The sequence below is a fragment of the Hipposideros armiger genome, unplaced genomic scaffold (genome assembly GCF_001890085.2).
Source record: "Hipposideros armiger isolate ML-2016 unplaced genomic scaffold, ASM189008v1 scaffold_477, whole genome shotgun sequence".
Lineage (NCBI taxonomy): Eukaryota > Metazoa > Chordata > Mammalia > Chiroptera > Hipposideridae > Hipposideros > Hipposideros armiger.
Window position 1 is genome coordinate 1,050,462 of NW_017731827.1, and position 12,129 is coordinate 1,062,590.

At 50.8% G+C, this 12,129-nt stretch overlaps 2 protein-coding genes across 8 annotated transcripts in view; both read right to left on the minus strand.

Annotated features, from left to right (window-relative positions):
* The window catches only part of DDOST (dolichyl-diphosphooligosaccharide--protein glycosyltransferase non-catalytic subunit), a 10,368-nt gene extending 7,818 nt beyond the window's left edge, over positions 1 to 2,550 (minus strand). The window contains exons 1-2 of the mRNA XM_019666712.1: positions 2,218 to 2,550; positions 1,898 to 2,008 (exon numbers count right to left, since the gene is read on the minus strand). Of these exons, the coding sequence (XP_019522257.1) occupies positions 1,898 to 2,008; positions 2,218 to 2,374 (268 nt within the window). The 5' untranslated portion in view covers positions 2,375 to 2,550. The remainder of the gene's footprint in view (positions 1 to 1,897; positions 2,009 to 2,217) is intronic.
* Positions 2,551 to 4,453: 1,903 nt separating this feature from the next.
* The window catches only part of KIF17 (kinesin family member 17), a 45,131-nt gene continuing 37,455 nt past the window's right edge, over positions 4,454 to 12,129 (minus strand). For 2 of the 7 annotated variants that reach the window (XM_019666719.1, XM_019666716.1), the window contains exons 11-14: positions 9,609 to 9,867; positions 8,138 to 8,205; positions 6,177 to 6,294; positions 4,454 to 5,188 (exon numbers count right to left, since the gene is read on the minus strand). In XM_019666719.1, coding sequence (XP_019522264.1) covers positions 5,010 to 5,188; positions 6,177 to 6,294; positions 8,138 to 8,205; positions 9,609 to 9,867 — 624 coding nt within the window. In that variant the 3' untranslated portion in view covers positions 4,454 to 5,009. Of the gene's footprint in view, positions 5,189 to 6,176; positions 6,298 to 8,137; positions 8,209 to 9,608; positions 9,868 to 12,129 lie in introns of all 7 variants that reach the window. The other 5 variants (XM_019666718.1, XM_019666715.1, XM_019666717.1 and 2 more) reach the window with 3 other exon arrangements.

A 12,129-nucleotide genomic window follows, 5' to 3' on the forward strand; every position in this document is an offset into this window, starting at 1 on the left:
ACAACAGTGATAGGGTTTAAAATAACGTTGAATCTCAGATGGACAGTTATAATCTCTTCCCAATTACTTTTCAAGCTTTTTCCAGCAAAGAGAACGTCTTAGTTTGATACTGGTCTTTAACACATCCCACATACTTGCTAATCTCTTTTAAGAGGAAGCCCGGGCTCAAAGTCTTCAGCAGGCAACAGAATCTGGCTAGAACTTAATAGCACTATATTTATTCTATTTACAGTTACCTTCTACTGAAAGCAAGGGATGATACTGGATTTCCATTGTGCGTGACGATACTGGGTTCATTACTGGTTTCCTTTTAAAATGTTTTAGTTTTTAAAAAGCGAGTCAATTTGAAGAAAACTACTAAGTAATTATTAGAACAGGCGATATGGAATCTGGCAAAAGTCACGGAGGAGGTATACAAATAGTTGAGTAACGTTTGTGAAACACTGACTTAGGCTCTCTGACATGTCTCCCGCCTGTCTTTTCAACCTTCTCCATGTCTCACCCACCGTTTCTTCTCCAAGAAATCCACTTCCTGAGCACACCTCGGACAGTCCCTCCACTCCATCATGTACATCCACACACGGGATTTGGCAACTCACTTAAGTCCTTATTCTTATGTCCTCAAAGATAGACCGAAAGCATTCCTTAAGGGCAGGCTCTCGGTCGCTGTTCAGAACCTATTTCAGAGTTCCAAACACAGCAGAAGCTTGGCAAACACCAATTAACCCGCTAAAGGCTCCATCCACCTGCCCAGTAACTTGAACATTTTAACTTGTACAATCTGGGTAATTTCCACCCAACTACACTGCCTCCAAAAAGCCAATTCCAAAGACACACGCTGCAGGGGAGCTGGGGTTAACATGATTAAGTGATGAGAACCTAGGGAAAAATACTTCAGGGATTTGGCAGAATCCAACCTCCCATGACCTACAGGGAACAAAGTGGCTGCCAATGAAATGAAAGACTTCCTAAGCTCCATCAACTGAAGGAAGAGATGGCAGTCCTGTCTTACCCCAGAGACAACCTAAGTCTTCTGAGAGAAAGATAAACTGAACCCACAAAAGAAGAGAATGACTAGGATGGTCACCAAAAAAGCATGGCAAAGAACTAGCCGAAGGAACTGGGGGTGTTTAGTCTGGAGAAGAAACAACTGAAAAGGCTATGATTATGTGAAGGCTATGCCTACAAGCAAAATAAGCATTAGACTTACTCTCTAGGCCCCTTCGTCCTCTCCTCCATCCCAAATAAACGAAGCAGGAAATAGGAGACAAATTTCAGTTTAATGTAAGAACTTCTCAACAGAGTTATCTAATGGTGGAGCGGATTGTCTCTTAGACAGTAAGCTCCCTGTCATAGGAATACTGAAGTATCGATCCATTGGATAATCTAGTAAAGGTAGTCATTCTGTTCACCAACCAGCCAGCCCTCTGGTAGGCCTTGGACATATCCTTCCAGCCTCAAATAGGGGGCTGGGCTAGATAATCGCCACGGTTCTTTTTCGGCCTGAGGACTCTGAATCCATGCGAAAAGATCAACTACGGTGCCTCTTTACAGCAAACCACATTAACGGCATGCCGTTTCCTCTCTCCCCACAGACCCACCCAACCGGGGGGCTCTCCATCTTCCCTATCAGGCCCTTTACATTGAAAAGTCACTTTTCAGAGTAGCAAGGCCCCAGGCTCCACAGTCTGCGGCAACACTTGACCCCACAATCTTCAGCTGTGTGGGTTTTTTTTTAAAGAAGATATACTCTCCTGGGCCCAAGTTAGAATTTATCATGTTCCTCGGGCCGCAGCAGTGCCCAGGGCTGGTCACCCATCCCGTGACCCCAGAACATGCTCAAGATCCAGAAGCAAGCAAGCGATTCCCAGTTCCGGGGGCGACGCACAACCCTTACCTTCTACCGAGGGGGAGAAGATGATGAGATTGTCATAGAGGAACTCCCCGTACTTTATAAGGGACAGGCTGGGGTCATCTGCGGTCTTGAATGTGAGCTCAAAGCCCCGATCTGGACAAGAAAACAGGGAGCTGAAGCAGGCGGGACGCAAAGGGAAACCACGACCGCCGCCCCCCTCGCCCCCAAGCGGCAGGGCAGACCTGCACGGCCCGCTAGCGAAAAACGAGTGCGAGGGAGGGAGAGCGGCCGACGCCCTCGGGCTCGGGGACCTTTCCAACCCCAGGTTCTCTCACCCTCGCCCTCTCGGACCCCGGTCTCACCCTTCAGGCTCCGGAAGAAAAGCGAATGCGTCTCCCGCAGGTTGAGGTTGTCCAGCAGCACTAAAGTGCGGGGACCGCTGGCACCGACCAGGACAAGCAAGGGCAGCTGCAGCAGCCACAAGAGGGACCAAGCATGGGACGCGCCGCGGAACTCCATCTTTCTCCTGCGGCCAAAGAACCCAAGCACCTGGACACCGGAAATGCCCTGTCTACAGTCACCCAATCGCGGCTCGCGGTCGTGGAGCTCCACCCGGAAGTGATCTGGGAACGCTGGGGCCGGTCGCCCGGAGCCGCTGCTGGGAGGGTGGGAGCCAGGAGCACCACCGGAAGTGCCCGGGTTCTAAGAGGAGCCTCTGAACCCTATTGGCGGAAGGGGAGCGCGGCTCCGCCTCCCCAAAGGAAAAGGCTCAATGCTAGAGAGACAGCTCTGCAGCCGCGGCCAATCAACAAGGCCAGGCTCCCGCCCCAGCCCCGAGCCCGCCTTTTCATTAGCTTGGTCCCCGCCAGCTTGGTCTTGACAGTTGCGTTCCGAACGGGATCTGGAGCGGTGTCGGCCACCCTGGACTAACTCTTCGGTCCTCTCTGGTCTTGGACAGACTTGGGACTAGGAACCAGACCCTCACCTCCACCATCTCGAGAGAGGAAGGAATTGGAAATATAACGGACAGGTGCACTTTAGTCTCCTGCCGCTGACGGACCCGGGTGCCTTGCCTCTGCCCTGCCCAGCTTGGTGGCATACGCTGGGGGCAACGTGAATAGGCGGTGGACTAGACTAGCTATTAAAAAGCTCTAGCTGGGTTCATTTCCAAGCTTCGTCTCCCACTAGCCCTTTTACTTAGGGATTTCACTTCTCTCCAGGGTACTGCCCTAGGCTGGAAATAGTGATAGCCAGAAGCAGCTCTCCTCATCTGTGTGCCTTTGAAAAAGCCTGGGCTCTTGGGAGGACTAGAGCAGCTTTTCAAGCGCTTAGCGCAGGGCTAGGATGAGCAATCTCTCAGTAATGCTGGCTCCCACCCTTTCTAAATTGATACAGGGTCCAGGCTCACCTCTGGCCTGCCTCAGTCTCACCACAGGTCTAAGTTAAAGCTACCACAAGCAGCTCCAAGACTTCAATCCACCTCTAACTCAGACTTGATGGTGCCAACCTGTTACTTAGGAGTCTGCCACAGCTCAGGGACACCTAAAGGCTCTTCATTCTCAGGTCTCCACCTAAGCTCATCTCAGCAGCTTTATACTCCACTTAGTCCCCAGCTCAGGGCTTCCCCAGAACAGGTCTCTCACCTTTAACATACCCTCAGCTTACCCCCACCCCCCAACCCCTCCAGCCATTTGCTCAGCAGCTCCCTCTACCCTGAGCCTCCTCCCCACATTCCCATCTTAAGCCTCCCGGGATCCTCTCTATGCTTTGAGGGAGCCCCACCTGATGCTGCTCCCTTCACAAGGGTAATTTGTTCCCCATAAAGACCTGATCTCATTCCTCTTAGAGTACACACTGCAGCCTGCCTCCAGTTAGACTGATCTCTAGTTACCTAAGCACCTTCCATCCTACCCCAGCTTCTCCAGAGAGTGAGGTCCTTGGCCCAGGCACGTGCCTTGTGGCATGTGCCACAGTAATTAATATAAAATACAGAGGAGGAGGAACGGGGGGAGGGGTGGCGAACCCGGAGCACCTGCTATGCACCGGAACTTTAGCTACTGTCTCATTTTACCTTCACATGAGCCCTATGAGGTGGCTGTTATCCCCAGTTCACACCTGAGGCTCAGAGTGAAGCTCCAAAGGTCAAACCTTTCCCCTCAGACTGTGAGCCCCTCCCGCAGGGCAGGCCTGGGCTACCATGGGCAAGGGGAGCGGTGTCCCCTAGATTGCTGGGGTGGGCTGAGTCCATTTCTGGCCATGTCAGGGCGCCCAGTTCCAGAACAGCCCCCGAGGACTGACAAAACCTGGACCTTAACAAGACATGGCCTCTATTTTTCCAGACAAGGGCTCTGCTTTCCTGGGTCACAGATCCTTTGAAAATCTAATAATAGTTCAGATGCTCTCTCCGGGGGTGGGGGGGCCCGCACTTGTACTCATAGTTGAGGGAGTTGCAGCCTGTTTGTTCTAAAGGCCTCAGATAATTAAGAAGCCCTCCTCCAGAATCAGCTTCCCCATGAAGGCCAGGCAGCAGGCAGCAGTCGCAGGAGGGGCCCCAGTAACAGTATCACAGGATCAGGGAAGGGGAGCCTGTAAGTAAAAGGCAGTTTATTGGGGCAGCTTAATATGGAGTGGCCTCCTCTGGGCCACAGACCAGCTGGGAATGGGCAGGAGGGGGAACAGGATGCACGTACCCATCCCGCAGGGATTCCCCCAGGAAGTGGGGCCAACTGGACGGAGGCACAATTTTCAATCATCGAGATATTGAGCTTGAGCCACGTGAAAGTTGCTGCCCACTCTGTTGGGGCTGCTGGTGAAGGCCTTGAGGCTGAGCTGAGGCTTCCGAGCCCATCGAGGCACAAACCATACTGGTGGGGTAAATGGCAGGTCTGTGGCAGGCGAGACGATGGAAACACTGAAGTGGCGTGGAGAGCCAGGGTGGACCTCTCCAAGGATGGTCCAGCCTCCGAGGGGCACCCACGTCAGGCAGAAGTGGGCTCTCTGGGGAACAGGGAAGGGAATGTGTCTTCCCAGGGCGAGGGCCCCCTCTGGCCCCCTGGGTCACTATGGGGCAGGTAGGAGGAATCCTGGCTGGGGCGGCCCTGGGAGGGCCTGGCAGTCTCACAGAGGCCAACGGCAGGGCAGCAGGTAGCTGTGTTCACAGAGGCTCATTGCCAAAGCTGCTTTTGCTTTTCTTACGCTTGGCCTTGGTGAAGGGGATGTCGAGGGACTCGAGGCGGAAGGGCCGGGGTTGGGGCATTTCAGGGGCCTGGGCGAGTGGGAAGGCAGAGCTGTTGCTGAGGAGGCAGCTGAGGCTTGGCGGCGAGTTGTGATGTGCTGTGGGGAAGAGGCACAGAGGGTGCTGGTGAAACCAGGGGTGCAGGGGATGGAGAGAAATCATTGTGTGGGGGAAGAATCTGGCCCACCCCCCACCCAGCAGAGGTCCAGGCGCCTCAGCGGTGGTCCCGAGCACTAAGCTGTAGCCCCGGCTGAGGCCTCAGGTTCAGCACCTCGTCTGCGTCCACAGGGCCTGGGTTGGGGGTGCAGAGTTTTAAAGTCTCAGACTGCGGTAGCCTGGGATCTCAAGCCAGACAACCCTGGGTTCAAAGCCCAGCTCCACCTCTTCAGGGAACCACGTCCCTCTGAGCCTCAGTTTCCTCATCTGCAGCATGGGCACAATGCCAGTTGCGTGAGTTCTTCCTGTCCAACTTTTCCCTCCTTACTGCTCAACTCCACCCACTCTGACTCTTAAATAACCTCAATGTAGAACTGAGATGTGCTTTTCATTATTTTATTGGAAGCTCTGTGGTCTTTTAGTTTTAAAAAGAAGAATCAAGGGGTGTTTGGTGCTTGCTCTTGAAAGCGTTTTGCTTTTGTGGCCCTGTGTGCCCGCCTTGGCTCAGTAGGAGAAAACCACCATATTGGCATCTGAGGAGGCTGGTGGGTAACTGACCCAGAGCCACGCAACCCCACACCCGGGCCCTGAGCAGTGTGTTGGAGGCCTACTACGTGTCAGGGGAGACAGATGAATCAAACACTGCACCTCTCCCCCAGGAGACGAAGGGGTAGAGGAAAGGGGAGACTGTGTATTCAGCACCTACTATGTGCCAGGTTCTGGGTCATTTCCCCACCTCATCTCACCTACTCCTGAGAAATAGGTGTATCCCCCTCCTTTAATAGCTGAGGAAACTGAGGCTCAGAGCGGGAAAGGGGTTTCCAACCCGGGTCTGCCTGAGCCCACCCCGTCATTCCCCTCCCAGCGGGCAGAGGGCCTGGACGGCTCTGGGGGAGGGGCTGGAGGATGAGAGGCGGGCAGGGCACTCACAGAGGCTCTTCATGGGATCTGTGCCGAGGATCTGGCTGGCCCGCTTGGGCCGGAAGTAGTTACTGGCAATATTTTCACTGTCACTCTGACTGAGCATCAGCTTGTAGCGGTCTTCTTCCTGCTGAGATGCCAAATCCTCATGGGGCAGGACCCCTTATGTGTGCACTTCTTATCTGGGCCCTTTTCCGGGGCTCAGCAGCCTCTGCAAGCCTGAGCCTCACTGCCCACCCTGTACAGACCCAGACTCCTGGGGCAGGATCCAGGCGGCTCAGGGCAGGGGAGTCCCAGTCTCCAGCCAAGCCTACACACCTCCAACCCCACTTCCTTGGGATGGGAAGTGTCTTGTTCCCTCCTGCAAAGTTCAGAACAGGGTATCCTGACAGCTCCATCAGGGGCAAGGACAATACGACACACCTAAACCCATCAGGACATATTCATAGAAGAGGTAATACAGTAAGTACTCAGCTCATGGGCACATTTATGATCATTAGAACTGGAGTCCAAATCTTTTTATCACCAAGAGCCATTATTTTTCACCACCGTTGTCGACTTTTCTTCAACCTGAATCTCCTGCTTCAGGGAACTACCCTTCTCCCACTTGATATCTTCCTGGTGGGGTGATCGTTCGTAATGCCCTAAGGCCACCACTCCCGCGCGCCCATCCCCTTTGTTACACAGCCAGACATGTGACCCAAACTGGACCAATCACAGAACTACATTGACATACGAGTAGTCATTGGTCCTAGAGGAGAGCTGATCAGAATCTTTCCACAAGCCTTGGTTTAAGGAAACCCTAAGAGACCACGTCTCTCTTCCTGTCAGGTCACTAATTGCCAGCAGCCATCTTTCCTGCCAAGTGGAGAAAGCCTGCCTGAGTCCAAAGCCAGCATACCAAGGGAAGCAGAACCAAGAGGTGAAAAAATACCCAGAACTCTGACTGTTCGAGCCCCTAGATCCAGCCATGCCTAAAGCTGGTACACTTAACATAAACCAATACATTCCCTATTTTGCTTATGATTGTTTGTTTTGGGTATCGCTTGGAACTAAAAGTATTCTAATATAACCCCTTTGTGGTCCCAAGAATGTTTTTCTTCCAGGAACAACTTTCCCTGTTTTACAAAGTTAAGCTAACAAAAGTAGCCGGTCGGACCTTTAGACCAGTCTGAGACATTCCTTGCAGCCGCCCTGAGTTGTTCAGCCAGAGATGCTGGAGTTCATTAACCTACGAGTGGCCTTGTCATGACTGCAAAGGCAGGCGTGGCCTGTGTGGATTTTCTGAAATATCGGTAATGGTTTAAGGCAGGGATCCCCACATTACAGCTTATGGGTCAAACTTGCCCCACAGACTGTTTTTGGAAAGTTTTATTGGAATGGAGTCAAGCTCGTTCATTTACATTATCATGCACGGCTGTTCTGGGCTACAATGGCAGAGCTGAGTAGCTGTGACAGAGACCACATGGCTACAAGGCCTAAAATATTTACTGTCTGGTTCTTTACAGAAAAGGTTGCTGACCTCTGCATCAAGGATATATATATTCCTGTTGCAATACAAAATATGGCAGATATGAAAATTAAAGTGACTTTAGAATCCCGATTGCTGTTTGTGGAAGCTTTGAGGACCTTTTTGGTCCGAGGATGCCATCAGGGGGCCCGGGAGCCGGCATGTACAACTAAAGCTGAAGCTTCTGTCCTTCACCAGTGGGGATGGGCTGACGTGAACCATCTCCCATCCACCTGGTTTTATGACCATAAGTGGCTCTGAATGAGGGCCGGAGGAGGCTGAGGGTCTAGGGGCCAACAGAGCTACACAGAAAGAATCCGGGCTCAGCCTTCTGATTTAATCCTTAGGGCGGGTGTAGTAAGGAGGAGTCCAGCTCCCTCAGGTAATGCTGACCCACGACACCTGGGGAGCCAAGCCCCACCAGCCCCCCACTCCTCCCTCCCTCTCTCGGAGGCCTTACCATGCCTAGTTCGCCGTTGTCTGCTGCAGAGGTTTTCCGGACTGCTTTGTTCCGTGGCCCTGTTGAAACTGCTATGAGAAAACAAAAGCTGAAGTCACTGCTGCCTGGTATGAGGGCCAGAAGGACAAAGTGAGCGGCAGCACTCTCCCCAGGGGTGGGGGATCAGGCCTGGCTCAGGCCTGGAGCCCCGGGAGGACACTTCCTAGCCCAAGCAAAGGGCTGGCTTTGGGAAACCGACAATAGGAGAGCTCAGATGCCAAAGAAACCATTCCCCTGCTCCCAGCAACATAGCAGGTTGGTGGGGGCAGGGAGGAAGGCTGGGGCTGCCTGTAGTTGGTGGGAAATGGAGCTGGCTGGAGCTTCAACAGGGATGGTGTCAGGGGCCATCCACAAACATCAGAGACGTAGGACCTGGACAAACACTCTGACCAGGGGGAGAGCTGATGGGGGGCTTGTGGGATGTAAGAGTCTACTGCTCCCTGAATGGGCAGAGCCAGCTAAGTGGCTGCAGCAAGGGCCCCTGTAAGTCTGACCTTACTCTGAGACACGTTGGAGGTGGAGAGGCCTTCAACATCATCTCATCCAAACCCTTCTTTGTGAAGATCAGGGGACCAAAGCCCAGAAAGGGACAGTGATCGTCATAAGGTCACACAGGAGGTCAGTGACAAAAGCAGAAGTTGAACCAGGCCTGAACCTGAACAGCTTGTGTCTATCCCTGGTCCTACACCTCACTGCCATGATTGTGACTCTGGATAAGTCACTTACACTCTCTGAGATTCCGTTTCCTCATATGTAAAATAGGTGTAATGATCCTTGTCCTTCACAGGGTGGTTGTAGGAAGAAATGATAAAAATGATGATCATGGTGATGATAAGAAAAAATGTACCACACACTTAAGATGTGCCAGGCATGGCTCTAAGGCAGCGGTTCTCATCTGTGAGTCGCAACCCCTTTGGGGGTCGAACGACCCTTTCACAGGGGTTGCCTAAGACCATCGGAAAACAAAAAGATATTTACATTACGATTCACAACAGTAGCAAAATTACAGTTATAGAGTAGCAACGAAAATAATTTTATGGTTGGGGGTCACCACAACATGAGGAACTGCATTAAGGGGTCGCAGCATTAGGAAGGTTGAGAACCGCTGCTCTAAGGGTTTTATGTGTATTAACACATTTTAAGCCACCCAGCAATCTTTAAGGAAGGTCCTGTTATTAATTCCCATTTCACAGATGAGGACACTGAATCCCAAGAGGTCACACAGGGAGTGGTGGAGCCGGAATTCCAACCCACATCTATCTGACTCCAGAACACACTGTTCTCTCAGGTCCCCAATGGTTTGGAATCTCGGGGTCACATGTCTGCTGCACCCACAGCCAGCAGGGAGAGGCCCGGGGCTCCCTTTCAGTCTGCAGGATGGCAAACTGTGGAGGAAGGCAGGGAGGGCCGAGGGGACAGCCAGGCTCCTGACCTACTGGGAGGCAGGTTTCGATGATGACAGGCTTGGGGATCTTCCAGAAGCCACTGTCCTCATCCCAGCAGGACTCGCGCCTGATCTTCTCCAGGTTGCTGTAGTTACAGTCCCGGCGAACCAGGGGCTGCACTTGCTCCAGGAGCTGCTGGAAGAGCATAAAGTCACGCTCCTGCCGACGGATGGTGGCCAGGTAATCGATCTTTTCTAACTCGAACTCCGACTGCAGGTCTTTGATCTCCACCTCTGCTGCCCGAAGCTGAAAACAAAGCATAACAAGCAGTGAGCAGCAAAGACACCAAGACATTTCAGCATCCATCTGACCTCCTCATCCACTAATTGCCCAGCCCGCCAGCCACTGACCGTCTGTTTGTTGATCCATGCATCCATTCATCCTTATCTCCACCATCCGTCCACCCTCCTTCCATCTAGTCATTCACCTTCCCTGGCACCGCCCTTCCATCCATTCATCCATCCATCCATCCATCCATCCATCCATCCATCCATCCATCCATCCACTCACCCTCCCACCTCTTTACCCCACATTCAAATGAGCACCTGCTGTGTCCACAGCCCTGCAGAGAGCAGGGAAAGTTTCTCTGTCAACCCCCACCGCCAGGCCTGTCACTGTCCCACACTCAGACATTTTATTCAGGAGCCAATGAGCATGGTCCATACACAACACAACAGACACCGTGGTCCTCAAAGATCTCAGAGAATCGTACACATTCTTTTTCTAAGGGGAGCAATCAGCATAACTTCTCAGACTCAGCAGTGCCTGCTTTCTCACTGCCACAATCCTATTACGATGTGACAAACACTGGACTTCAGAGTCAGACCCACCTTGACTAGGAGTCCAGAGTTCTGGGATCTCCTGCCCAGGCCTGCCAGGCTGGGCCTCCATTCCCTGCTGAGCACAGGTGACTCCCAAAACCAACCATAACCATGCTCTCCATGAGCCCCAAGACTCCCTGGCACACAGTCTATTTCCTCAAAGAGCAGGTACAGTTTGATCAGTAAAGAAGGATGTTTTAATCCATGGGGATGAAAATCACATGTAACCAACTGAGAACAGAGGATACCTGGTAGGACACAGGTGGGCAGGGAGCCACCAGGGAGGGCCAGGTCACAGGGGCTTCGACTAAATGAATAATACTCCATTTCTCAAGCTGGGTAGTAGGTACGTGGTGTTCATGTAATACTCTTTATATATTTTGGTACATCTGGAATCATTTGCAAGGATTTTTATAATAGCTTTATCAATATAATGTAATATAATGTAATTCACATGTCACACATTCACCCATTTAAAGTATACAATTCAGTGGTTTTAGTATATGCAGAACTGTGCAACTCATTAGCACAATTTTAGAACATTTCATTACCCAAAAAGAGATACCATACTCACTAGTCACTCCCCATTTCTCCCCAACCCCCAGACCTAAGCAACCACCCATCTACTTTCTGTCTCTACAGATGGGCTTATTTTGGACACTGCATATAAATGGAATCATACGCTATGTAGTCTTCGGTGTCTGGCTTCTTTCACTTAACAGTGTTTTCAAGTTCATACATGTTTTATCAGGTATCAGTACTTCACTCCTTTTTATTGCCAAGTAATATACCATTGTGTGGGTATGCCACATTTTATTTTTCCATTCACGACTGTTTTCACTTTGGGCTGTAACGAATAACGCAGCTATGAACATTAGCGTACAAGTTTTTGTGTGGATATATTTTCATTTCTCTTACGTGTAACTGCTGGGTCATATGGTAACACTATGTTTAACCAATTAAGGAGCTGCCAGACTGTTTTCCAAAGCAGCTGTACCATTTTACATCCCTACCAGCAGGTCTGAGGTCTCCAATTTCGCCACATCCTCACCAACATTTGTTATCTGTCTTTTTTTATTATAGCCATCCCAGTGGGTATGAGATGGTATTTCATTGTGGTTTTTATTTGCATTTTCCTGCTGGCTAATGATGCTGAGCATCGTTTCACGTGCTTGTTGGTCATTTGTATACCTTCTTTGGAGAAATGTCTGCTCAGGTACTTTGTCCATTTTTAAATTGAATTATTTACCTTTTTATTCTTGAGTTGTAAGGGTTCCTTAGGTAGTCTAAATACAAACACCTTATCGTGACATGATTTTCATCCTGTAGGCTGTTACTTCATTCTTTTTTTTTTTTTTTAAAGATTTTTATTGGGGAATTGGGGGAAGGGGAACAGACAAGTTGCTGTCACTGACCCTCACATGTGGGATCCGAACCGGGGCCCTCTGGCATCCCAAGCGAGTTCTTAACCATCGCGCCACTCGGCCGGCCCTGTTGACCTCATTCTTGACAGTATCCTTTGAAGCACAAAAGTTTTCATTTTGATTAAGTACAATCTACTTATTTTTCTCTCTTTGTTGTTTGTGCTTTTGGTGTCATACCTAAGACACCTTTGTTTTCTTCTAAGAGTTTCAAATATTTAGCTCTTACATTTAGGCTTTTGATCCATTTTGAGTTAATTTTTTTT